At 57.8% G+C, this 24,139-nt stretch overlaps 2 protein-coding genes across 7 annotated transcripts; both read right to left on the minus strand.

Moving 5' to 3' along the window:
• Window positions 1-28: 28 nt before the first annotated feature.
• Window positions 29-17,382, minus strand: TPST2 (tyrosylprotein sulfotransferase 2). Of its 6 annotated transcripts, none has more exons than XM_054645611.2 (8): window positions 17,273-17,341; window positions 13,684-13,760; window positions 9,794-9,859; window positions 4,236-5,138; window positions 2,601-2,799; window positions 1,815-1,865; window positions 1,651-1,699; window positions 29-587 (listed from the first exon to the last, which is right to left on the minus strand). In XM_054645611.2, exons 4-7 carry the CDS (start codon window positions 5,069-5,071, stop codon window positions 1,670-1,672), a joined length of 1,116 nt encoding a protein of 371 aa, XP_054501586.1. In that variant the 5' UTR covers window positions 5,072-5,138; window positions 9,794-9,859; window positions 13,684-13,760; window positions 17,273-17,341; the 3' UTR covers window positions 29-587; window positions 1,651-1,669. The 6 variants fall into 6 exon arrangements, with proteins under 6 accessions (XP_054501586.1, XP_077044047.1, XP_054501587.1 ...); XM_077187932.1 differs by lacking the exon at window positions 17,273-17,341 and adding an exon at window positions 15,907-15,951; XM_054645612.2 differs by lacking the exon at window positions 13,684-13,760 and having other exon boundaries at window positions 17,273-17,382.
• A 985-nt stretch (window positions 17,383-18,367) lies between these two features.
• On the minus strand, window positions 18,368-21,936 carry CRYBB1 (crystallin beta B1). Its single transcript, XM_054645920.2, has 5 exons — window positions 21,707-21,936; window positions 20,851-20,969; window positions 19,149-19,281; window positions 18,883-19,025; window positions 18,368-18,548 (listed from the first exon to the last, which is right to left on the minus strand). The coding sequence occupies exons 1-5, from the start codon at window positions 21,845-21,847 to the stop codon at window positions 18,368-18,370; spliced, it is 717 nt and encodes a 238-aa protein (XP_054501895.1). The 5' UTR covers window positions 21,848-21,936.
• Window positions 21,937-24,139: the final 2,203 nt, after the last annotated feature.

Consider the following 24,139-nt stretch of genomic DNA (forward strand, 5'->3'; position numbering starts at 1 on the left):
GGAGCCCGCGCGATTAATAATTAAAATATTAAATATCAAATCAACACTTTAATGGTGTTCGACACCTTGGGTGGTGGGGGGGGAGGGGGGGCATATATTAACTCTGCAATAGCCTCTGCAGGGTCGGGGATGGGGTTGTGGGGAGGGCACACGCACCACAAAGGCTCTGCAGGGCCAGGGGGCTGTTCCTGACCCTGGGAGTTGGGAACAGCAGGACCGGGGTGGCTCTTCCCGATCCCAGGAATACGGAACAGCGGGGATGGGAGGGCTGTTCCCCACACCGGGAACGGGGAACAGGATCACGAGACACAAACGCGATGTACGGAGTTCTCCAGCCACGGCACAGGTGATCTCCTGCCGTCCCCCCAGCCCGGGTTTCCACAGCTGCATTCCCCACAGAGCACTGGGACCGGCCGGGGATGTTCCCGCCGTGGAGCACGTTTGGCCTTTGCAAATAAATGCAAATACATTCCTGGAGCGCAGTCATTTGGCAACAGTAGGAGCAAGCAATATGCTTGGAGAACAGATTTCCACGGGCCCACTGCACACTCGTCCTTCTCGGGCAACAACAGGCCACTGGCAGCGTTCTGGAAGAGACAGAACACAGGACCTCAGGGGTAGGATCCCCTCAGGGGAAGGATCCCCTCAGGGGCAGGATCCCCTCAGGGGCAGGATTTCCTCAGGGGCAGGATGCCCTCAGGGGAAGGATCCCCTCAGGGAAGGATCTCCTCAGGAAGAGGATCCTATCAGGAGCAGGATCCCCTTGGGAGCAGGATCTCCTCAGGGGAAGGATCACCTCAGGGGCAGGAGCCCTTCAGAAGCAGGATCCCCTCTTAGGAACAGGATCCCCTTAGGAACAGGATCCCTTCAGGGGCAGGATGCCCTCAGAACAGGATCCGCTCAGAACAGGATCCCCTCGGGAACAGGATCCCTCAGAATCCCCTCAGAACAGGATCCCCTCAAGAACAGGATCCCCTCAGACTAGCACAGCAAGGCCTGACTGAGGGTTTAAAGCCCCTGTGACAGAAAAAATGGCCAGAAGGGAACCAATTCTCAGCCCAGGAGAAGGGAACACACAGTTCCTGATCTTCCCTCAGTGCTTCTGATCTTTTTCTAGCCCAGCCATCTGCTTGTACACAGAAAGCTGCTTTTAAAGGATCAGTTTTAGTACCAAGAATGGTATTTTATGCTTTAGCATGGAGGAAGAACATCCAACACATCAACAGTTGTCTCTGGAGCAGCAGCCCAAGGCAGCAGCTTTGTTTTCCATCATGTTTTCCTTTGTTTTCTATCCCCTTCCTCAGGTCCATGGCACGTCTTTGGAGGCAGCTGGGGAGCAGCTCAGCTCATCCACACATTCCATGTGTCCCTGCTGCCCGCGGGGACGGGCTGCAATAACCCTCCCAGGCGGCTGAGTTTCATTTTGCAGCTTTAATCCTGTTCCCAGAGCTCAGGAAAAGAATTCCTTACAATTTGTCCCACACAGCAGCATTGTGTGGGAAGATCTGAGGCGACTGTGAGGGATCCCTGGCACCAGGAGTGTGCCTGGAACCCCAGCAGATCCACAGAAATCACACAAACCAAGTGCTGGTCCTGGAGCAACACAGGCGGATTTGCCCAAATCCCAAAATTAAGTCAACAGGGTCTTACCTGGAAATCATTAATTTTCTTAGTGAGAAGATGACGTGTTCTGAGTCACCTGGAAGAGCCCCAGAAGAGAAGGGTCAGCTCTGAGCCAGCATTCCCCAGGGAAGGCAGCAGCAACCAGACACCCTGGTGTGTCCCAAACCCCCAAACCCTCAGGGTGCTCTTACCTGCAGGTGACCTTTGAGATTGGCCGGTGTTTTATAATCCCCCTTTAAAACCTGTGGGAAAGAGAACCTGGAGTGACCCCCTGGGGCAGTGGAATCACCTTTGGGTCACTGCTGTCAGCCATTCCCAGCCTTCCCAGGGTAAAAGCTGCACCTTGAGTGCTCTGTCCTGCTCTGGGCCCTTCTCTCCAAAACAGACATGGAGGGGCTGGAGTGTGGCCAGGGAAGGGAACAGAGCTGGGGAAGGGGCTGGAGCAGCTGAGGGAACTGGGAAAGGGGCTCAGCCTGGAGAAAAGGAGGCTCAGGGGGGACCTTGTGGCTCTGCACAGCTCCTGACAGGAGGGGACAGCCAGAGGTGTCAGGCTCTGCTCCCAGGGAACAGGGACAGGAGGAGAGGAAACTGCATCAAACTGTGCCAGGGGAGGGTCAGGTTGGACACCAGGAGGAATTTCCTCATGGAAAGGGTGGTCAGGCTTTGAAAGGGGCTGCCCAGGGAGGTTTGGAGTCCCCATCCCTGGAGGTGTCCAAGAACATGCTCCATGTGGCACTCAGTGCTCTGGTGGGGAGGATTGGGCACAGCTTGGATTTGATGGCTCTGAGAGGACTTTCCAAACCTGAATGACTCTGGAATTCTGTCATTCTGTCATTCTGTCAGTCATTCTGTCATTCTGTTTTCCCTGTGTGAATCTGTTTCCCCCCCTGCTCCATCCCGACCTGGCTCTGGAGCTTCCCTTGCTCCGGAGGGCTCGGGAGCCCCCGGCCTGTCCCCTGCATGGCAGTGCCACTCACTCTGTGCGTGTTGTTGACAACCAGGGGGTCGGGGTGGCCGTAGTTGGGGGGGTTGGCGTAGGGGTCGTAGCCCAGCCTGGCGAGCATGGGGGCGATGTGGGCCATGTCCTGCAGCACATCCCCCGGGATGTGCCCGATCCACTTGGATAACGCCTCCATGTTCACCGGCTTGATCACCTGGTCTGTTGACCTCTCTATCCTGGGGAGAACAAAGATAAAAAACAAAACCACACAATGGTTGGATTTCATGCATGTGCTGGGCTCACACACAGCTCGCTGCCACCTCCACAGAGAACCACAGGATGGGATCTTAAATCCATCTTAAATCCCATCCTGTCCCACTCCCTGCCATGGGCAGGGACACCTTCCACTATCCCAGTTGCTCCAAATCCTGTCCCACCCAGCCTTGGGCACTTCCTTGGATGGGGTTGCCACAGTTTCTGTCCCTCACAGCTCTGCTCTGGGGAAGCAGATCCTGGCAAGGGGTTCCACAGCCCCAGAGGCTGAATCCTTCTGTTTACAATCATGGAATCATTAAGGCTGGAAAAACCCTCCAAGATGAGTGAGTCCAACCATTCCCCCAGCACTCCTAAGGCCACCACTAACCCATGTCCCCAGCTGCCACATCCACACAGCTTTTAAATTCCTTCAGAGATGATGACTCTACCACCGTTCTGTTCCGATGCTTAATTACCCTTTCAGGAAAAGAATTTTCCTTTTTATCCAACCTAAACTTCCTCTGGCACAACTTGAGACTGCTTCCTCTTTTCTTACAGGAGGGATCTATCCTGCACTGGGACAGAGGGTTTCACCAGGACACCTCTGCTTATCAGAGGAAAACAATATAAGATGTGTGGGCTGTAGCACAGATCCACCTGGTGACCCCTATGAATATTCAAAGCCTGATCTAAGCAACCTGGACCAATTTACTCTGAGCAAACAGGGAAGTAGAGCTGGCTGTACTCCCAGGGCATCCTGGAAAACTGGAGCAGCTGCACATCCCCCCGTAGCTCCTGTGCCCTCACCACCAGGGCACCATCAACTGATATGGAGACTTGGATAATTCCCTTACACGGCTGATTAAATTTTGCTAAGCCTGACTTAAGCCTCCATTTAGAAAAGAAACAGCATTAAAAGAGGGAGAGAAAGTGGGAGAAGGCAAACACCCCCTACACATGGAAAGGGCAGGAGGGAGTGCTGGGTGTGCCTCCACTGAGTAGGTATTACTTTTATTCTGCAATACCAACCCCAAACCTGGCAAGAACTGCAGCTCATCATCATTAGCAGCACAACTAATCACATCAAGGAGGCATCTGAGGACGGGTGGAGAAAGAGACATTAAAGAGCTCACTTTTCAGAGCAAGCAGTTCTTTGCAAATTAGAGACTGAAATAATTTCTGCAGTGTCAAGAGAGATTAAACAGTCACCTGCTCCTGAAATCCTTGCTTGACAAGCTGTTCTGTGGAGTACAACAGATTGGGAGCATTAAAGCCATCTCTTACTCAGGAACACAAACCCCACTGCAGTACAATGTGCTGTCCCTCCTCCCCTAAAACCACACACAAACACCAGCAACAGGGCTCTGTCCCATTTTGCTTTGTGCAATGAAAAGCTGAGGAAAGAGCCGAGACTCACTTGGAAAGGGACACCCCACCGGGTTTCCCGATGAGCTCCTCGTGGTGCAGCACCGTGTCGCTCCAGGAGATGTCCAGGAACCTCATGATGTTGTGCATGGACTGCTCGGGGTGCAGCACCAGCTGCTCGTAGTAGACGGGCAGGCAGCGGGCGCGGCCGATCTCCAGGCACTGGGAATACATCACCTCGATGGCCTTGTTCCACTTGGTCAGGCAGTCCCGGTAGCTGTTCAGGTCGAAGCCGGCGATGGTCACCTTGCGCGTGATCATGGAGTGCACCGAGGCGCGCCCGTCCCGCACCATCAGCAGGAACTTGGAGTTGGGGAACAGCCGGGACAGGTACACGGAGGACTTGAGCGTGAAGGGGTCCTTGTTGCACAGGTACCTGGCTGGCTCGCCGTGCTTGGCGATCACCTCCAGGATGAAGGCCTGCATGGCCGCGTCCAGCACCTGGTCCGTCACCCCCGCCTCGTCCAGCCGCATCTTCTCGCGGCCGGACTTGGACCAGGCCTGGCGCATGGCCAGCACGCGGGGGATGATGCGCGTCTCCTCCCCGCAGCGCACCTCGGGGTGGGCGTCCAGCATGGCCCTCATCAGCGTGGTGCCGCTGCGGGGGACGCCGCCGATGAAGATCAGGGGCATGTCCTTGCTGTACCGGTACTCCACGTGGTTGGCATCCACCATCACCAGCTCCTCGTTCTCCGGCCTCATCAGCCTGTGCCTCCTCTCGCTCAGGACCTGCTGGCACTCCAGGACCTGCTGCCCGAGGTGCAGGGTCACCATCAGGGCTGCCACCGAGCCCAGCAGCAGCAGCACCCTGCGCGTGGTGACCCGCATCCTGCTCTCCTGGGCACAGGCTGGGGGCTTCAGCTCTCTGCTAGCGAGTGTCCAACCCCACGGGCATCTGCAAGAGAACAGCACTGTCACAGCAGCAATGAGATGCTGACACCATCCCAGATTTCATCACCTCCTTCACTTATCAGCACCTCTTTCATTTATCAGCACCTCCCAGGCTTGGTGCCCTACACCCAGCAGGTAATTAAAGTCTGCCTAAGTGCACACCCAAAGAGAGAATTTCTGCATTGTGCTCCCAGAAACACAGGTTTACAGCTGGAGCAAAGCTCCAGGAATGTTTTGGAGAGGAGGGGCACTGTATATTCAGAGACTTCTTAAAACAAAATCTTTACAGAGAGCCTGCTCCATCCCAGATGAAGCCCAGACCCAAGCTGTGGTTATTCCTCCCAAATCCAAGTCAGCATTCCAGCACTGCTCACCTCCTAGCCACCTGCATCCTCCCTACAGTTTGTTTAGTTTAACCCTATGGTCACAGGGGAAGGGGAAGCTAAAATAAGAGAAAAACAAAAGCCTCTCATGCCAGCTTTAACGGTCTGAGTCAGGAGAAACCATTAGAATGAAACACTGAAAGATTCAACCATCTGAGAGTGAACAGCCACACGCAGCGTTCACCACCCTGCCCTGCCTCGGGAACTGACCTGACAGAGAAATCCGTGAAACTTCATCTGGCACCGAGACTTTTTGGGGTTTTCCACGGCTCGGCAGGACATCCAGCAGGAAGGCTGCAGCCTCTGCAAGTGCCCAGCTCAGCTGCGTGCCCGGAGGGACTCCCGGGAATGCTGGCACCGCTTCCCGCTCCCTCCCCCCCGTCCGCCCCAGTTGCGAGTGCAGGTTTTGCAATCTTCCCCTGGGCTCACCCCAGGATTTCCAGTTCTTTGTGATTATGTGGCTGGGGCAAGAGCTGAATGGAGTGGAAGGAACGGGCCGTCCATGGATTCTGTTTTGCTGACAGGCCAAAGAGCTGCTCCAGAAAAGAGTTTCCCCCCACGGCGAAGGAATACATTGTGCAGCAGCCCATGCGGAGCAGGGAGCAGGCAGGAGAGAGCCTGGAGCTGGGCAACTTTCCTGCTCCTCCTGCCAGGCACTCAGGGACTCGCTCTGCTCCCCCCTTCCAGTCCCTGACATCCCACTCCACCATCCTGGACTCCACCCACTGGCTTGTATCCACTCCTGCCCAGGCAGTGCCTCTCTGCCAGCCCAGGGACGCTCTCCCACAACCCAACAGCACAGCAACATCACCACCAAAAGTATTTTTGTGGCTCTTTACTCCCTGGTCCACCCTGACCAGCTGCTTGGTAACATACCTGAAGCTAAACAGCCTCAACTGCATCCCCAAGTATGGATAAAGGGGGTGGATTTGTTGGGATGTAGATCAGAGGGACATCCAACAGCTCTGGCATTTTTGCAGCACCAAGCAGAGTCAGGGCCATTAACAAGACAAGTGCTGCTCCTTCCTGCTCTCTCCATCTGTTTCTGTCATGTAAATATATTCAAATATTCACCCCAAAATAATTGCAAATGCCACAAGACCCATTTCAATGGATGGCAGAGGAGCAGGCAGGATTTAGGGCCAACTGGAATAATTAGGGCAATGCAGACCAAGACAGGCTAATTAGCAGCAAAGGCTAATCATGAAAGGAGGCTGGAGCACAGAAGTGCTCTGTTCTCCAGGAGAACCAGCTGACAGGGAGCAGTTCCCACCGAGATGCTCCAGCAGCTCCGGAGGGAACAAAGGGACTCTCATATTGTGTTCGATGGGGCTGCCAGCTGTGCCAGGGGAGGTTCAGGTCGGGCATCAGGGGGAATTTCCTCATGGAGACAGAGGTCAGGCCTTGAGAAGGGCAGGTGGTGGAGTCCCCATGCCTGGAGGTGTCCATGGAACGCCTGGATGTGGCACTCTGAGCTGGTGACAATGTGGGGACCGGGCACAGGTTGGACTCCAGCTGGATGGTCTGGGAGGGCTTTTCCAACCTGAATGATCCTGGGATTCTGGAAGTCCCTGGGGACTGAACCCTCAGTGCTCCTACCCAACGCCACCAACATGGGAAGCTGTCACTCTGTGTGGGGAGTGGGAAAGGCAGGGGCCCAGAGGAGCAGGGCCTGTGTCCACTGCTAAGCTCTGAACTCTGGCTCTGCCCCTGCACGGCAGCGCCTGGGCCTGGGAGGGCTGGAATGGGACAGACCTGTCCATGGGATCACCTGGGATCACCCCCTGCACGGCAGCGCCTGGGCCCCTTAGGGCTGGAATGGGACAGACCTGTCCATGGGATCACCTGGGATCAGCCCAATGGGCTGGGAGGGCTGAGCAACACCCAGAGCGTGGCTGGGTCACACTCACACTTGCTCACACTCGCTCACACTCTTGCACACCTGCTCACACTCGTTCACACTCGCGCACACCCGCTCACACTCGCGCACACTTGTTCACACCTGCTCACACTCGTGCACACTCGTTCACACTCATGCACACCCGCTCACACCCTTGCACACCCGCTCACACCCTCGCACACCCACTCACACTCGTGCACACTCTCGCACACCTGCTCACACTTGTGCACACCCGCTCACACCCACGCACACTCGCGCACACCCGCTCACACCCGCGCACACCCTTGCACACCCACTCACACTCGCGCACACCCGCTCACACCCTTGCACACCCGCTCACACCCTTGCACACCCGCTCACACTCGTGCACACCCGCTCACACTCGGGCACACTCTCGCACACCCGCTCACACCCACGCACACTCGCGCACACCCGCTCACACCCGCGCACACCCTTGCACACCCACTCACACTCGCGCACACCCGCTCACACCCTTGCACACCCGCTCACACTCGTGCACACCCGCTCACACTCGGGCACACTCTCGCACACCCGCGCACACTCTTGCACACTCTTGCACACCCACTCACACTCGCGCACACCCGCTCACACCCTTGCACACCCGCTCACACTCGTTCACACTCACACACACCCGCTCACACTCACGCACACCCACTCACACCCGCTCACACCCTTGCACACCCGCTCACACTTGTGCACACTCATTCACACTCTCGCACACCTGCTCACACTCTCGCACACCTGCTCACACCCGCGCACACTCACGCTCACCCCTCACAAAGACTGTGAATGATTGGCATTGAGAACTGGGAAGGCCGGAGCCCGTTCAGGCTGGGCTCTGGCTGCTTCCCGGGCAGTGTTAGCTTTCTGGAAACGTGATTAAAAGGTTCTGTTTGTTTCTGTGATTTTTTGGATACAGAGTGTGATAGTTGTTGTCTATCTACCTAGTGCCTGGGGGAGTTCTTTGCTGTCTGAGGCAGTGCAGTGGTGCCCCAGAGAGTTTGTGTTCACTGCTGCTCATGCCACAGGTGTGCCTGCACTCTTGGGTCAGTGACTTGTGCTGGGCTTCAGTTTTCTGCTTTTCCTCTGCTTTTGTTCCCTTGTTCTTAGAGTAAGCTCTTCGGTGAACAGTGCCCAGATGTGATAAAGGGCTGCTCTTCGAATAAAACCAGCAGTTTATAGAATTTTAATTTCCAGCTGCATAATTAAAACACTCCCATGTAAGGGAGAAATGCTGCTCAGAGCTCTTGCTGTGATCTGGGACAGAATTTTGTTTTTGTTGTTGTCATAGACTTAACCATAGGATTTGTTCCCTGTCTGTTTAGGCCATCTTAGCCAAATTGCCTGTTTAAATAAATGTTGCAACAGAACATCAATGAGTTCTTAAGTCCTGAGGTTTCTTTTTGAAGCACTTTTTGAAGCTAATAAAGTGCAGTGTTAGAGGGTATGTACTCCCAAGAGAAAGACTTCATTTGAGACAAGGTGAAACTTCAAGGCAAATACGGACGTGTAGATGGCACAATGAGACAGAGCTGGTCCTCAGCTCTTTTGTGAGATTCTCCACTGAGAATTTCCTAAAATTTATGGGCCTCATTAGTCTGTGAGGGAAGATGGATGGGTCATTTCCTCCCCAGCAGACATTGTGCTGGAATCAGGGTGTAATTAGGTTCCAGAGACAACACCCTTTCAAATGCCCAAAAGCTGGCTCTGAGAGCTTCCCACTTGAGCAGGATTAGGGAGCTCTCAGAGGCTACTCTGGCAGGGAATGATGACATGGGAGCAGAAAGCAAAGCACCAGCAGCAATCCAGGGCTGAAATCCCTGAGTACAGCTTGGACACGGCAGTACAGGGATGTCACACAAGGGCAGGGGCTATGTCCCTGGCCAGCGTCAGGGGGCTAAGGCTGGTTCCAAAGAAGAAGCTGTGGAGGAAGGCATGTTGTGGCAGTTTTGTGTTCTCCTTGGGATGCCTTTTGCAGCTGCAGTGTGCCAGGAGCTCTGGGCTCTGTGGTTTTTAAGACCCTAACCCTAGGTGTAACCCTAACCCTACCCCTAGGCAGAGCACTAAAATCAGCCTTGTAAGGCTGGCACCCAGCGTGTGGGGCAGGATGGGGACCAGTGGGGACATGATAGCAGAGTGACAAGAGGTCCTACAGGCAGCAAGTCCTCCATATTCCCATGCTGACGGGACTTGAGCATGAAGAAGGCTGACACTGTGTTGTGCCAGCTTGTGAAAGCAACACAGGATCAATGGGGCACCAGTGGTGGTGTGGACAGATGTGCAACCTCATGAGACAGATGTGCAGCAGCCAGCCTGTCTCCCAGGGGAATCACACATCCAGCAGCTTGCTCTTACCTTTTCCCCGTACGGTCATGGTGCTTCTAGTTGAGCTTCATGCTGAACCCGTGGCCACCAAAACACCTGATGGGGAAGAGAAGCCACAGTGGTGATTTGTTCATTTAGCACACACATCCACTCCCTTCTTCAGCACCTTCCCCTCCTCCCCACAGCCTCCTCTGAGCCCCAGGGAAAGGTGTTCCTGCTGGAGCTGGTGGCCCCAGCTCATGGTCAGCACTGGCAGCTGGACTTGGCACACCTGCCCTGAGACACCAGCACTGTTCACAGAGCACAGCCAAGCCAGGACACACAGAGGGAAGCAGCAGGGCAGCTGCTCTTTTAGGAAATGCAGCCTCCTGGAAAGGAGAGAGGCCTCAGGGGGACCCTAGCAGCCTGGATGTTGAAAGCCCAGGGGATGACAATCCAGCTGGGCACAATTCCAGCACACACTGACCAGCACAACAGCCTTGACCAGAGGAAGCAGCTCCAGACTCGCCTGCTGCAAATGCTGAAATCAGGCACACGTCAGACTATGACCAGAGCCCCCAAATCAGTGACAGTGAAAGGAGACAGAGCCCAGAGGACCTGCAGGTCTGGCAGGATCTCCTGGCTCCAGCCCCAAGAACAAAGCTCTCTCCAGCCTGACCACCTGCCAAGGCAGTAGCACTAGCCCTGCACAACGTGGAAATCCCTCCAGGCTGGGAACCAAACCTCTGGACTCCAGGTTTCCCACAAGGACTGCTCCATGCCAGGGAGCACAGCAGCCTTGGCTGGAGCCATCCTGCAAGCACAGAGCATCCTAGGGACAGTCTGGGACACGGAGCTGCAGCAGAGCACCCCGAGGGGCCAGGAGCTGGCAGATCACCAGATGTCACTCTGCTCCCAGGATCACAGCATGGACATGGGACCATCTTGGGGTCACTGCTGCTGGGACATTCCCAGTCAGCTCCCCCTGGCTGTGCAGCAGGTCCTGGCCTTGCAGGAAGTTCCTGAGAACATTTCCAGTAGTGACACTAATGGCTATTCCAGTCTCCTCTCGTGCCATCGAGTATCACCAGCCCCTCCGGCTGAGCACTAAAGAGAAACCAGAGGGAAACTCCACCCAGCAGGAACTCTACAAGGGCTTATCCGCAGTGCAGGCGCTTCCCTGCGAGGCTTCCTGCTCAGCCTGGCCTCCATGGACTACAGGATTCCAGCTCCAGACCAGGCTGCAGCTCCACGCAGCAGCAGTTGCATCCCTGGATGTGCTTCTGCAGTGCCCCGAGTGCTGAGGTGCAGGGACAGAGTTGGTCCAACAGCCCACCCAACTCACCCTGCTCCGGAAACGGCTCCAGATCCTGCCCAGGCCCAGACACACGGACGGACACACAGACGCACTTGTTTGTGACTTCCTTCCTGATGCTGTGCAGGGCGTCACCACCAGCTGGGCTCCAACAGCAGCTCTGACCGAAACCCAACCAAAACCCCTGAGTCAAACCCCTGACCTTGGCACCTGTGCTGGGAACGGGTAAAAACCACCCTCAGAACAGCCGCGGAACCGGCACAGCACTCTCAGAAGTGAGGAAATACCATTTGTTAAAAGTGTTACAAGCAACCACAGAAACAGTTTCTATGTTTCTATGAGAAGCCCCATGTGATCTAAAGCTGCATTTTTCTTTAAACCATTCCCAGAAATGAGTGTCATTAAGTGCAGCCTCCCCAAAAGATGTAGGTGTGGCCTGGAAAATTTGAGGTCAATTTGTTGGTGCTTAATAAAAGGATGAGGATCTGCAGACGCCCCTGTGGCGGAACAGCAGCAGAAACTGTGGTCAGCAAGAAATGTCCCAACATATCCAGCTCACATCTTTACAAATCAGCAATATTTAATTACTGAATTGATAGATAGTCTCCAGTTCATTTACAAAAGTAAACACAGCTTGCCTGAGGGGCACTGCTTCATCCCAACCTGAGCTCAGTCCAACGCTGGCACTGCTGATGAGAGCTCTGCTCCTCCTGGATGCTCCTGCTGGCAATTTCCAAACACTTCCCAAGTATCTCTCTTAGCAGGACAGGAATGCAGCGAGCATGAGGCATGGGGCACGGAGCACGGGGCCAGCCCAAATCTCCACCAGGAGCACACAGAGGCAGCACGGGGGTGGCTGTGGTCACTGAGTGCAGTGTCAGCCCTGTTGCACAACCCACAGCTCGTGCTCCTCCACCCCAGCACTGCCCAGACTGGGATCGATCCCATGAGACAGTAGGAACAGAGTCCAACCCACCCACCCCAGGGGTGGGACAGGGGCTCTGCACCTACCTCTGCTGCAGGTGTGCCATGGCCCTAAGCCTTGGAGAGAAGATATGAAAATTAAGCTGCAGCACTCAAAAAAAAACTCCACAACAAAAAATAAGCTGCTGTCAGCCTCCACGTGGCAAGAGCAGCACCACTGAGAGCAGGATGGGTTTGGTGACTCAAACTGAAGCTGCACTGCAGGTCATGAACCCAGGGCATCCACTGGAACAGAGGCCAATTCCAGTGAAAACACAACCAATCCCAACAAAAACACCTGGGTCTGGAGCACTTTGGAGTTCTGTGTCCTTTGGAAAAACCCCCAAAAAGCACTGACAGCCCTGTGGTTTACACTTGCACCGCTGCCATCACCCCAGGGAAAAATAACAGTCAAAAGAGTTCAGGGATGAGTGTTCAAGCAGCCACCTCAGCACCCAAAGCACACAGAGGCTGCTCCAGCTGCATCTTAACACCCAACAAGCTCAGGGGGCAGAGGGGAATTTTTTCTCACTGCTGAGTACCTATAAAAATAAACCAGCAGAACCTGCTGCCCTGAGGATTAAGGCAGCGTGCGCCAGCTGCAAACACTTTCTGGCTCAGAAAAGCCTGCAAGGTGAGAGCCCTGAGCCACACCAATCATTCCAGCCGAGTATCCCAAAGAGCCCAGGGATAGGGGCACTGTGTGCCAGCCAGCTCCAACAGGCTCTAAATCACATCAGCAGAGGATCCACAGACATCTCACAGCACAAACAGACTGTTGGTTTATCGCCTCAAGGCTGTTATGATTAGCAAAACATTTTATTATCCTGCTCAGTGGTACAGTGTTCCTCAAACAATAAAAATCCCACCAATTTACAGTAACTCCCCTCCACCCATCCCTCGTTCCAAGCATGGCGACAGCATTTTATCATCAGGAGATGGAAACCTCAGCATTCACCCTGCCAGCCTGGCAGGGACACAGCCTTCAGCCCAGAGTGGCAGATTAATTATGGAATGCCCAAGGAGGAAGCTGCTGGCAGGACCCAGGGATGGAGGCACCTACCCACTCCCCAGCACCTGGCACCGTGTGCCCGCGCCGCAGCAAGGCTCAGGCACGTCAGACACACTTGTGCTGAAATGGGACACGAGCTCTGCACTTCAGAGAGAGCTCCTGACTTTTAATTAACCCACAGAACTTCAGCCTTCCTTAATTACTCTGTAGTTGCTGCCTCAGGGGGACAAAGGCAAAGCCAGCACAGGTCCACTGATGGTGACACTCCCACATTGGCTCCCCTTGTGCCCTGACCAGTGACTCCACTGTTCTGCTGGAGGAAGGAGCTCTGGGAAACCACTGAGCTCTCCCCCAGCTCCTCTTGCCCAGGGAAGCTGTGGCTGCCCCATCTCTGGAAGTGTCCAAGGCCAGGCTGGATGGAGCTCTGAGCAACCTGGTCTAGTGGAAGGTGTCTCTGCCTGCAAAAGGGGGTGGAACTAGAAGATCTTTAAGATCCCTTCCAACCCAAACCATTCCATGATTCTATGATTCCTCTCCATGCCTTTGATCAGGTCCCTCCAACTCTCAGCCCTTGTCCAGGGTATGTCTTGGGAATCCCCACAGGAGAGGGGCACTGGGCAGCTGAGGGTTGCAGCCCCCCTGTTCACTCACCATGCTTGATGCAAACACAGCTCTTCCCTCACAAAACTGCACAAATATTCCCTTGCAGGAATGTGGGTGGTCAGAGCCTGCCATACAACAGGGAGGAAGAGAAGTCAGAGGAACTGCTAGAAAAAACACCAAGTATCTTCAAAAAATATTTTCCCAATCCACACGCCAAACCCTAAGTCTCAACAAGCTCCATTCTTGCATGCACAAAGATCAGGATCTGCAAATAAAAAATTGTTTCTGCAAGACAAACCCCAAAACCTCAAATTTGCTTAAGAAACAAAATCAAAGTGTTTTATTTCCCCATGCAGCAGCAGCAGCCCTGGGAGCACTGCCTGAGGGCAGGGCAGGGCAGCAAGGATGGAGGTGCCACTGCTCACCCTGCAGGCAGGGATGGGAGAGGGGACACTGCTCCCCATCTTCCCCAGCTCCTCTGCTCGTTCTTGTCCTGTTTCCTGCAGCTCCCTCAGGAGCACAGACCCAAGCACAGACCAGCCCCAGGATCTCCAGCAATGCCCAGCCATGCTCAGCACAATGGATGCCATGAAGGCAAACATTTGGCGTCTCCACAAAGCCAGAAACTTTGGGAAACACCAGCACCCACTTCAGCCATGTGTGTTTGTGGCCTCCCACTCCCAGCCCCAGCGAGGACGGGCAGTGACCACTCCCAGGCCGTGGCAGGGGTGAAGCCCTTGTGAAACCACCGATGGAAGAAACGGAACCGGCTCCTTCCGAGCCTGCGCCGCTGCTGCCTCATCAGCCAAAGCACCCAGAACAGCACATCTGAGCTCCTTCCTGTCTGCACCAGCCCAGCTGGAGCCCTGCTCCTCCTCTGCTGCCACTTGCATCTGCAAACACTGGGCCACCAAGGCCTGTGCCCATGCCCTGAGTGCCACCCGGCCACGCTGGCTCACAGCCAGCTGTGAGCACAGCTGCCCGAGGGGGGGTGGCTGTTATCCCACCCCCTTTGCAGCTCAGCCACTGCTGGCAACAGCTGCTCACACCACAGGGTCCCTCCCAGCACCGAGCAGGAACAGGAGTGCAGGAAAAGCTTCCCCTGCCCCAGCACAGCAGCCTGTGGCTCCAGAACCAACATGCCCGTGGCCGTTCCTCCGTGGAGAAGCACCTGCATGCTTCAGCCCCTGCAGAGCCCTCAGTCTCACTCTGGGGTCACTGCCTGGGAGTGCACAGTGGGAAGCAGCTGCTTGCTTCATTTCCGAATGCTGTGTGTTGAGCAACCCCCGCTGCTGCTCTTGTTTGATGTCCCTGGGAGGGGACAAGGGGCTCCCGTGGCAGGGCCACCCTCCTGCCTGCAACCCACACCGTGAGGCACCACAGCATGGACTGGGGACCAAAAGGGGGCAAAAAAGGCATCATTCACCTTGAGAGGGAAAATCTTTGAGAGAATTCCTGCAGGAATTCTGGAGGCAGACAGGGCTTGGAAAACAGAGTGAACCAAAGCAGGCAGCCAACACCAGGGCAAGCTTCTCCTGGGCTCTGTGTGCCCGCTGCCTGTGGAATCTGGAGGGAAACGTGCTCGGCTGAGGCATGAGGCTGAGGCTCCTCAAGGCATCACAAATTCATCACAAGGCACATCTGCACAGTGCCAAATAAAACCACCTGCTGGGGGTTTGTTTTCTCTCTCCAAAAATCTTCTTGACAGTCCCCGCATTTTAACAGCGCTCCTGCCATCCCACACATCCCCAAAGGCTCAGCGTACCCGGAATGCAAACTGTCTTTGGAAAAATCTCCTTAAAATAGCAGCAGAAATTACTAATACCGTTTGTAAAACCTACAGGCAGAGGATGGCCATGGCATGAGCCTGACCATGCTGGTGAGCCCACCAGCCTCCTGCAGAGACCCCAGGCCTCAGCCTGCCACATCCCCCCACAGTGAAGCCCCAATGCCAGCTGCTGTGGGCGATGCTGGGGAGGACTCACACAGTGCCCAATTCAGCTGCTGTTCCCTAAATTCCAGGCTGCCTCCCTCGTGTGACTCCGCACAGACCCTGGGCTCCCTTCAGGCTCTGCAGCACAGCTGCTCCTGTGGTGCCACATGCAGCAGCCTCGGGGCACCAGCTGCCACCGGCATGTGATGGCAAACCCCGCTTGCAGGCGCCCGTGTTGGCACTTGACAGCTCCTCACGAGCAGCCTACAGCATCCCCACAAAACACAGGGCAAATCTGGAAACCTGTTGGCACCCATCATTGGGATCTCCCCACTCACCGTTGCTCGGTGCCTGAGCAGGAGGGAGCAGCACGGCTGTGCTGAGGGGGGACTCCCCTCCCGAACCGAGTCCAAGCAGCCAGCAGGGCCTGGCACAGGGAGGTGTCTGAAGGGGTTTCAAGCTGTGAGATGACTTTTGGACAGAGCCCGAGCACGCAAACAAACACAGAGAGGGACAGAGCAAAGGCCTCTGTGATGCAAACCATGCAAACCATCCCCTGCCTGCCCAGAAGGGCAGCCCAGCTCATGCTTGCTGGCTCCATTGCCAGCAACTCCAGCCACGAGTCCCAAGGAACCTGAGCTGGACAAAGCGTGGGTGTCGCATCCCTGCCACACAGGGCACAGTAACAGATGGGCACTGCCAGGAGAGTGCCAGTGCTTTGTGTGGGCTGCAAGGTGCCAACACAGCTGCTCAGGAGCCCGTCTGCCCCCCTGCCAAGGGACCCACATCCCACAGCCACCCCGACCTAGGTGCTGCCAATACCTCTCAAGCCTCAGCAGAGGCTGATGCTGCCCGAGACCCACAGGTGCAGCCTCTCACTGGGCACCGACCCTGCCCAGGCCACCAGGCTCATCCTGGTATAGAAGGGCAGTCCCAACCTTGGCTGAGCTCTGGACACCTGGACAGATGGACAGCCCCAGCCCATGGGCGGCTCTGTGTATGGCAGTGCTCAGGTTATGGGGGCACAGCTTGATGCTGGGCTGCCAGAGGGAAGCCACGGGAGTGGGGAGAGGGCACCGTGAGCCAAAGAGCAGAATGGGAGGACAAAGGTAGGAGGAGGACCCTGCGCTGAGCACCCTGTCCCACCTGCCGTGCCCATCCTGCACTGTGTTCTGTGCACTGAGCACCCTGTGGGCACCTCAGCCCACCCTGCACCCAGCACCACGCTCTGAACTGAGCACTGAGCATCCTGCACTGACCACCCCGCACCGAGCATCCTGTCCTGGGCATCCAGCACTGCTCTGAGCACTCAGCACCGAACACCGAGCACCGCTCTGCGTCCCCGGCACCGCACACCCAGCACCGCACACCCCGCACCGCTCCGTGTCCCCAGCACCGCACACCCCGCACCGCTCCGATCACGCATCACCGCCCGGTGTCCCCAGCACCGCGCACCGCGCACGCCCCGCACTGCGCACCGAGCATCCCCCGCCGCTCCGCGCCCCGTTCGCTTCGTCCGCGCCACCCACCGAGCCCCGAGCCGCTACCAGGCAGCGCCCGCCGGTACCGGGCACCGCCCGCCCGCTGTCACCTGCCAGCCGGCGGGGCTGGGGGCACAAACGGCGGGGGCACACGCGGTTCCCGGGCCGGGTCGCTCCCCCCGCTGCTCCCGGTGCCCGTGCTCCCCCCCCCCCCCTCACTCACCGGGGCCGCCGCCGGCCCGGAGCGGCGCGAGACGCGGCGACGTCACGCGCACGCGGGGCCGGGATCCCCGCCCGCCGCTCCGCGCGTGCGCTGCGCGCGCCTGGCACCGGGCGGCACCGGGCGGCACCGGGCGGCACCGGGGGACCGAGCCCCAACTCCCGTCCCTGCCCGTCCCCCTGCCGGTACCGGCCGTGGCTCCGCAGCCCTCCCCGCCAGTCGCCGGGAGCGCTCCGCACCGCGCTGCCCGCGGCCTCACCGTTATCCCCGGTGCCCGCCCCTGTCCCGGTGCTGACTGTATGCAGCGCCCTGCCGTCACTGGTATGGCTGTAATTAATTATCGCCGTCGCTAATTAGCGGCGTGGGAGCGCAGGGAAATGCCACCCGAGGTGCCCCACCGGGAGGCAACGGGATGGGAAGGGGGAATGAGGCCGCAAAGAAGTGCCCGGTGGGGAGGGACGGCATCCGAGAGGGGGAAAAAATAAAACTCCTTGAAAGTGAATCGGTCTTGGATTAACTGCAATTTCGGCTGTTAATTAGTGCCCAGATGGATCCTGCGGGCAGGGACCCAGGACCCTTCGCAGCCCCCCGATCCTGCAGGTGCGGATGGAGGCAGGAGCCCGTCCTGATTCCATGGACAGAGCCAGGAGCCTGTCCTGATTCCGTGGACAGAGGCAGGAACCCGCCCTGATTCCGCGGCTCCCGGGGCACCCCGAGTCCCCCAAGTGAGAGGGTCCCCACGGGGGCTGGTGGGATCAGGCTGCAGAGCCTTTGCCACCCCCTTTCCCCACACCGAGGGTCTCCTGTGTCCCAGCCCCAGCGCGGGGAGTTCCTGCATGACACCAATTCCTTGGCAAAACCCCCCCTCCACCGTGTCCCACCCGGCTCCAGCGCAAGGCTGGCACATCCCGAGCGAGCGGTTCATGCAACACCGACCCCCGAGCAGTTCTAATCTTCTGGTTTTTTTTTAATTTGCCTCACAAGGTAGAGTACATCCAGGGAATGTGCAATGTACAAGGAAAGTGCTGGGCAGGCGAGCGCGAGGGGAGGCGGGGGTGCCCCACGGGGCCCGGGACTCGTAGCTAGCAGGCAGCACGCTCAGTCGGAGGGCGCGTCGGGGGTGACAAAGGTGCCCTTCTGGTCCCACTGCATGTCCCGGATGCGGCGGATGGACTGGATCTGGGGCTGGAAGGCAGACCACTCATTCCAGTGTCGGAAGTCTCCGGTCTCAAAGAGGTACTGGTAGCCTCTGTAGCCAGGGTACTGGTACCCGACCCAGCTGTGGGGAAAGCAAACACAGGGCACCTGAGCGGGGTCGGCCACTCCAGGCAGCAGCCACATGGCTGGTGGGTGCTCAGGGGGCCGGCGTGGCCTCCCTGTGCTGCCCACCAACCTCTGGGGGACGGGCCACACCGCTAGAAACAGCCACACCACCCAAAACAGCCATGCCAACCAAAACCACCACGCCACCAGAAACAGCCATGCCACCAAAACCAGCCATGCCACCAAAACCAGCCATGTCACCACTTTCTGGCTGCCTGAGAGCCCACAGCAGCTGGTTAGGGAGGACAGGGAGCCTGGCACGAGGCAGCTGCCACTGCAGCCCAGCTTACGTTCCACTGGGCACCTGCACGCTGCCCACGCGGTCGCAGAAGCCATAAGCCCAGAGGCTGGGCACGTCGTCCTCCTGGATTTCCATCTTGTTGCCCTTGAAGTCAGCAGACTCGTAGAGGGAGATTTTGTGGTCCTCAGCTTCCTGGGGAAGACAGAGGGAGGGTGCTGGGCAGTGTGGCCGAAGCCCTGGAGCTTTGCTGCAGTGAGGCATTGAGCACACAGCCCTGGGCAGACCCCACCAGGCTCTCTGCTCCCCAGCACTCACCATTTTGATGGGACGCATGGACATGAAGCAGTCGCTCCGGTAGCTGCTGGACCAGGTGTCCCAGCGAGGGTACTCGCCCTTCTCCAGGATGAACATCTCCCCACGCATGTTGGCCTGCTCGTAGGCCACCCAGCTGGGGAGAGAGGTGGGCAAAGAGCCGGTCAGGTGCCACCCAGCAGGTCCCCTCCTGCTCAGCCAGCTTGCAGGACAGTGGAAGGGTTTCCAAAAAGGCTGAGGCCCCACCACTCTGCTCCCACCTTTCTCCCAGCCCAGGCACTGTGGCCTGTGCAGAGGCAGCGCTGATCCATGGGCTCCCAGCTGGAAGCTCACTGGTGTGTGAGTGTCCAAACCTGCAGCAGGCACCAGCACTCACAGTGCTCCTCTTCCTCAGCTGGGGAGCAGCAGGACCCCTGCACAGCTGGTGACTCCACAGAGTCAGCTCAGGACTCTGTTGTCCCTCCTGCCTGGGCTGTGTAATCCTGGCACGCCCGCACGCCTCACTGCTCCAGCGCCAGCCAGCGCTGGCACCCATCCCACTGCTGGGAGTGGGGCTCACTCAGCTGCAATGTCACCTCCTCAGCAGAGCCACGAGGTGCTGAGGTGCTGGGAGTGTCATGGGTGTGGGGCTCCAGAAGCCCCCAGCACCACAATGGTCCTGCATTTGCTGCTTCCCCTTTCCCTGCAGAACAGCTCTTCCTGCAGATGCCAGCTGGGGTTTTCCTGCTAGCAGGAGATGTGTTCAGGTACCCCAGGCTGCACAGCCTCAAGCTGCCTGCTAAAGCTCAGCTCGGTTGTTTTGCTTTTGTCTTTCCCTGAGCACATTTTTGGGTGCAGAGTTCCATTGGTGACTCTCAAGAAGCTTCTAAGGACCCCAATGACACTCAAGTTCTCTCCTCCCAATTTCACCCTTTCTGTGTCTAGTGCAGCTTCCCAGGTATCATATCTGAGCTCCTTCCAGACTGCTCCATCCCCCATTTGTTTCAAGAAGAGTTGGATATTCTGGGTTCCTAATAAAAAAGTCATAGGTGCTGCATGGTGTCACTCCAGGTCACCCTCCAGGTCCCTCATGGATGCTGTCAGGACAAGCCATGTCCTGTGCATCCTCCCCACAGCTCTACCAGCCCCCCTGCATTCCTGGGCATGCTGTTTCCAGCCAGGCACGGCACGGTGGGATGCTCTTTCAACATGGAGATCATCTGTCTGCTCAGTTATCTGCTTTGGGGATCGTTTTTGTCCCTGCCTGTGTCAACTGTTCCCACGGCTTTGCAACCTGCCCAGCCCCCTTGTTGCTGCTCAGCTGCCTGGGTGAAGGCGGGTGCTTGTCCCTGCCCATCCCTGCCTGCTCCATCCTGGCCCAAGGATCCCACCTCATTTCACCTTGACTTCTCTAAAACCTGCAGGTCCCTTGTGTTCCATGGACAGCTCCAGGTGGCTGAAATGATGGACACGTTTCCTCAGCCCTTGGCTTTGCCTCTGGTGCCCTTTGCTTTGCATGTGACCCTGGCATCCTTCCCACCCATCCTGGCCCTCCTGTCCTCCTCGAAGGAGACCCGGGATGCCCGCTCTGCTCCTGTGCTGGCCCTGCTGCGCTCTGCCCAGGCAGCAGGGAAATCCTGAACATCACATTGTGCCCAGGGCTGTGTCCCCACCCACCAGGAACATCCCCAAGGTCACAGCCCCCTCCGTGGCTGGGGTCACTTACGGTCCAGAGGTGACAATGACACTGCGCACCCGGTCGAAGCCACGGTCAGCCAGGTTCAGGCACTCGGCGGTGAACTCCATCTGCCTGCCCTGGAAGTTCTCCTGGTCGAAGACAACAATCTGGGGATGCAAGGAAAGGGTTGGGTGAGGACAGGCCTGCTCAGGGAGGGCAGGCTGGTGCTGGGTGACCAGTGCCTGAGCCTTCTGCTCCGTGTGTCCCCCTCGGCTCTCCAAGCCTTCCTGCAGCTTCTTGCATCTGGTGCCCGCCCGTGCTGAGCTGGGCTCCGTGCAAGGGCATGTCCCAACAGCTGTTCCTGCTCCAAGATGGCCTCATCCTGCCCTTGCTGCTGCTGGTGCCCACATTGGTGGGAAGGAGCTGCTTCTCCAGGTGCTCTGTCTGCACCTTGGCCTCCTCAGCCTGGCACGGTGTCACCGGAACCCTTGCATTACTCACCCTCCCGTGCCAGCCCTGCTGCAGTGCCTCAGTGGCATGCTGGCATCACTGTGGCATTTCAGTGCTGGCCTTGTCACCCCTAGTGTCCCCTCCACCTCCCCGTAGGACCCCTGCATGCAGGGGGTGACCAGAGGGAACGGGCGACAGCAGCCAGCCCTGACACCACAACCCAGGGGAGAGCATTTCCCAAGCCTGTGGTCCCCAACAAGCTGTCCTGGCCAAGGCACCTTCAGACCATTCCTCCTGCAGCAGCTGCCCAAATCCCGAGCCTGCTGTCAGAGGGACAGAGCAGGGATGGCATCGCCCACACTTCCACAGTCCTTCCCCCTGGAACAATCTCCTCCTGCCCTTGTCCCTCAGCCCGGAGCATGTCCCTGCACACGTGGGGAGCCACAGGGCTTACCCTGAAGGCTTCTGGAGAGGGCTCCTCGCCCTTGCTGTTTGCGACAGGAGCAGGGTCGAGGGATGGGGTTGGAGCAGGAGCTGCCTTCTCCTTGTCATCCGCAGCCTGGCCGGGAGCAGCGGGTTTTGTGGTCTCAGACATCGCGGTGGTGGGCTCAAGTCTGCGACAGGGCACCAGCAGCAGGTTAGAGGGAGGAATGGATGTGGGCACCCACTACCCGCCCCAGGAAGGGTAACATCTGCATGGGGTGGGTGGGCAGGGCCAGGAGAGGAGCTGCTGGAAGGTTCTCCAGCAGGCACAGGAAAGGATCCTGCCTTCACCAGGGGCATCACAGGAGGTCTTGGAGTCCACACTCTCCTCCTGTGGTCAGGAGAGCCCTGAGCATAGTCCTGGAGTGCCCAGGGATGGGGCCTGATGCTGTGCCAGGCACCGGGGCCATCCCGCACGGGGTGCACTGGGAGCCCGGGGGGCACCGGGGCAGCGTGTGAGGGGTGGGAAGGGGACAGCCCTGTTCTGCTGCGGCCCCGCAGGTCAGTGTCAGCAGCAGCTCCCCGGGGAGTGGAGGGCGGTGGGATGCTGAGCACAGAGGTGCTCCCAGACGTGACCACCACAGCGGTGGCCACGGCTTAGACCCTGAGCTTCCCTCTCCCCACCTCGGGTCCTCTGCAGCCCGGTGTCCGGGGACTTTGTCCTCTTACCTGGGCAGCTGCTGCTTCTTGTTGGAGTGAGCGGGCTTGTGTTTCGGGGCGCCGCGAGGCCCCCACTTTATAGCCTGGCAAGGGCAGACCCCCGGGCGGGCTCACAAAGGAACTGCCAGCTCATCAGTGTCTGCGCGGCCGCCCAGTCATCACATCCTGCAAAGCGCTGGGCGAGCTGGAAGCCTCTCCCCGGCCCCGTGCCCAGCCGCTGAACCCAGCACTTTCCTTTGTGCCCCCGGCACAACAGAAGACCTGACCGTGCCACTTTGCAGCGCGCCCGGCACCCGCTGCCCCGCGTGCGGCCGCCCCGGCAGGGCATATATAGCCCTGGCACGGCCCGGCCGGCGCCGGCACCGGCTCAGGAACACCTCCCCCGGCCAGCGCCCCGGCCCCGGGCCCGCGGGGACACCCCGCTCCCAGCCCCGCCGTGCCCGGTGCCCCCTCCAAACACTGAACCTCTCAGGTGCTTTGAGCATCGCCCCGTGCCCGCAGCGCTGCTCTGGAGATGCCAGAAAGCGAGACCTGAAATGTTCTGAAATGCTTCAGGAGTCAGGGTTTTTCCAAAGGATGTGTAATGGAAGCTGACACTTTCTGAACAACCTGAGTGCCTGAAAACAGTGTTTGTTCTCCCCTGGGAATGTCCCTGCTCTCTGGCAGGGTTCTTCCTTTGCTTTTTAGCCTATTTTCTTCATGCTGTGGTCACCTTGTAGGACCCCTGGTTCTGCCACCATCACATTCATGGTTTTGGGGCATCAGCTCTGTCTGACTGGTGCAGGAGGGTTGTGGGGTGGCTGATTGGGGATGCACTGGCACCAGTCCCTGCAGCAGCTCTGGTGCCACATCTCCCCCACCCCATGGCACCTCGGGGGGACCTTCCCCTGACCCCCTCTGATCAGCTTTTCTGCACCTCCAGCTTCCCGCAGCATCCAGCACCAGCAGTGTCTCACCCGGGGGTGTGTGGGCACAGGGCTCAGAGCCCCGTGTGCTGCCCTCCTCTTTTGTTCCTCTCATGTGTCACCCAGCAGTGGTGGGATCCAGCTGCACCCTCTGGGCCATTGCACAAAATCCCCAACAAAAAGAATGTATTGATCCCTTCTTTTCCCGAGGTTTTTCAGGAGGTGTGCTGTGCCCGTGACATGGCTGGGTGCGGGGTCTGCTGCCCCATCGCCCTGGGCACTGGCCCAGTCTGGTTCTCACCTTGATACTGAGCAGTGTTTTATGATTCATGATTTCAATTTGTGCTCCTTTCCATGGTTTTTATCCAGATTTCTAATTTAACCTGCCCTCTCTTCCTCCCAGAGCCAGCATGGGTGCTCTCCCTGTGCTGCCTCCCCAGTGCCTCCTGGGCATTAATCACCAGGTCTCACCCACTCCCTGCTCCTGACTCTGCTTCCCCTCCCAGTCCCCAGCACCTTTGAACCCGGATGTTGGAAAACCAGCTCAGAGAGGCTGAGCCCTGCTCCTGATGGTCTCTTTGCTCCTTACTGAGCACTCAGCATCCCTGTGGGCTTCCCTGAGCCAGGGCTGACAGCAGGGATCGATCCTTGGCCATTCCTGAGCCCCCCAGACACAAAATCTCTGCCCTGCCATGGACCCTGTGCCCTCACTGCGCCATCCCTCCCGGGCACAGGGATGCACAGCTCCAGCACAGCCCTGGCAGCAGATGGGCACTGTGTGGCCATGGAGGGCACGGGCACAAGGGTTTGCTCTGCCCTGGTGAGTCCCACTGCCCGTG

This window comes from Agelaius phoeniceus, chromosome 18 (assembly GCF_051311805.1).
Source record: "Agelaius phoeniceus isolate bAgePho1 chromosome 18, bAgePho1.hap1, whole genome shotgun sequence".
NCBI classification, from domain to species: Eukaryota; Metazoa; Chordata; class Aves; order Passeriformes; family Icteridae; genus Agelaius; species Agelaius phoeniceus.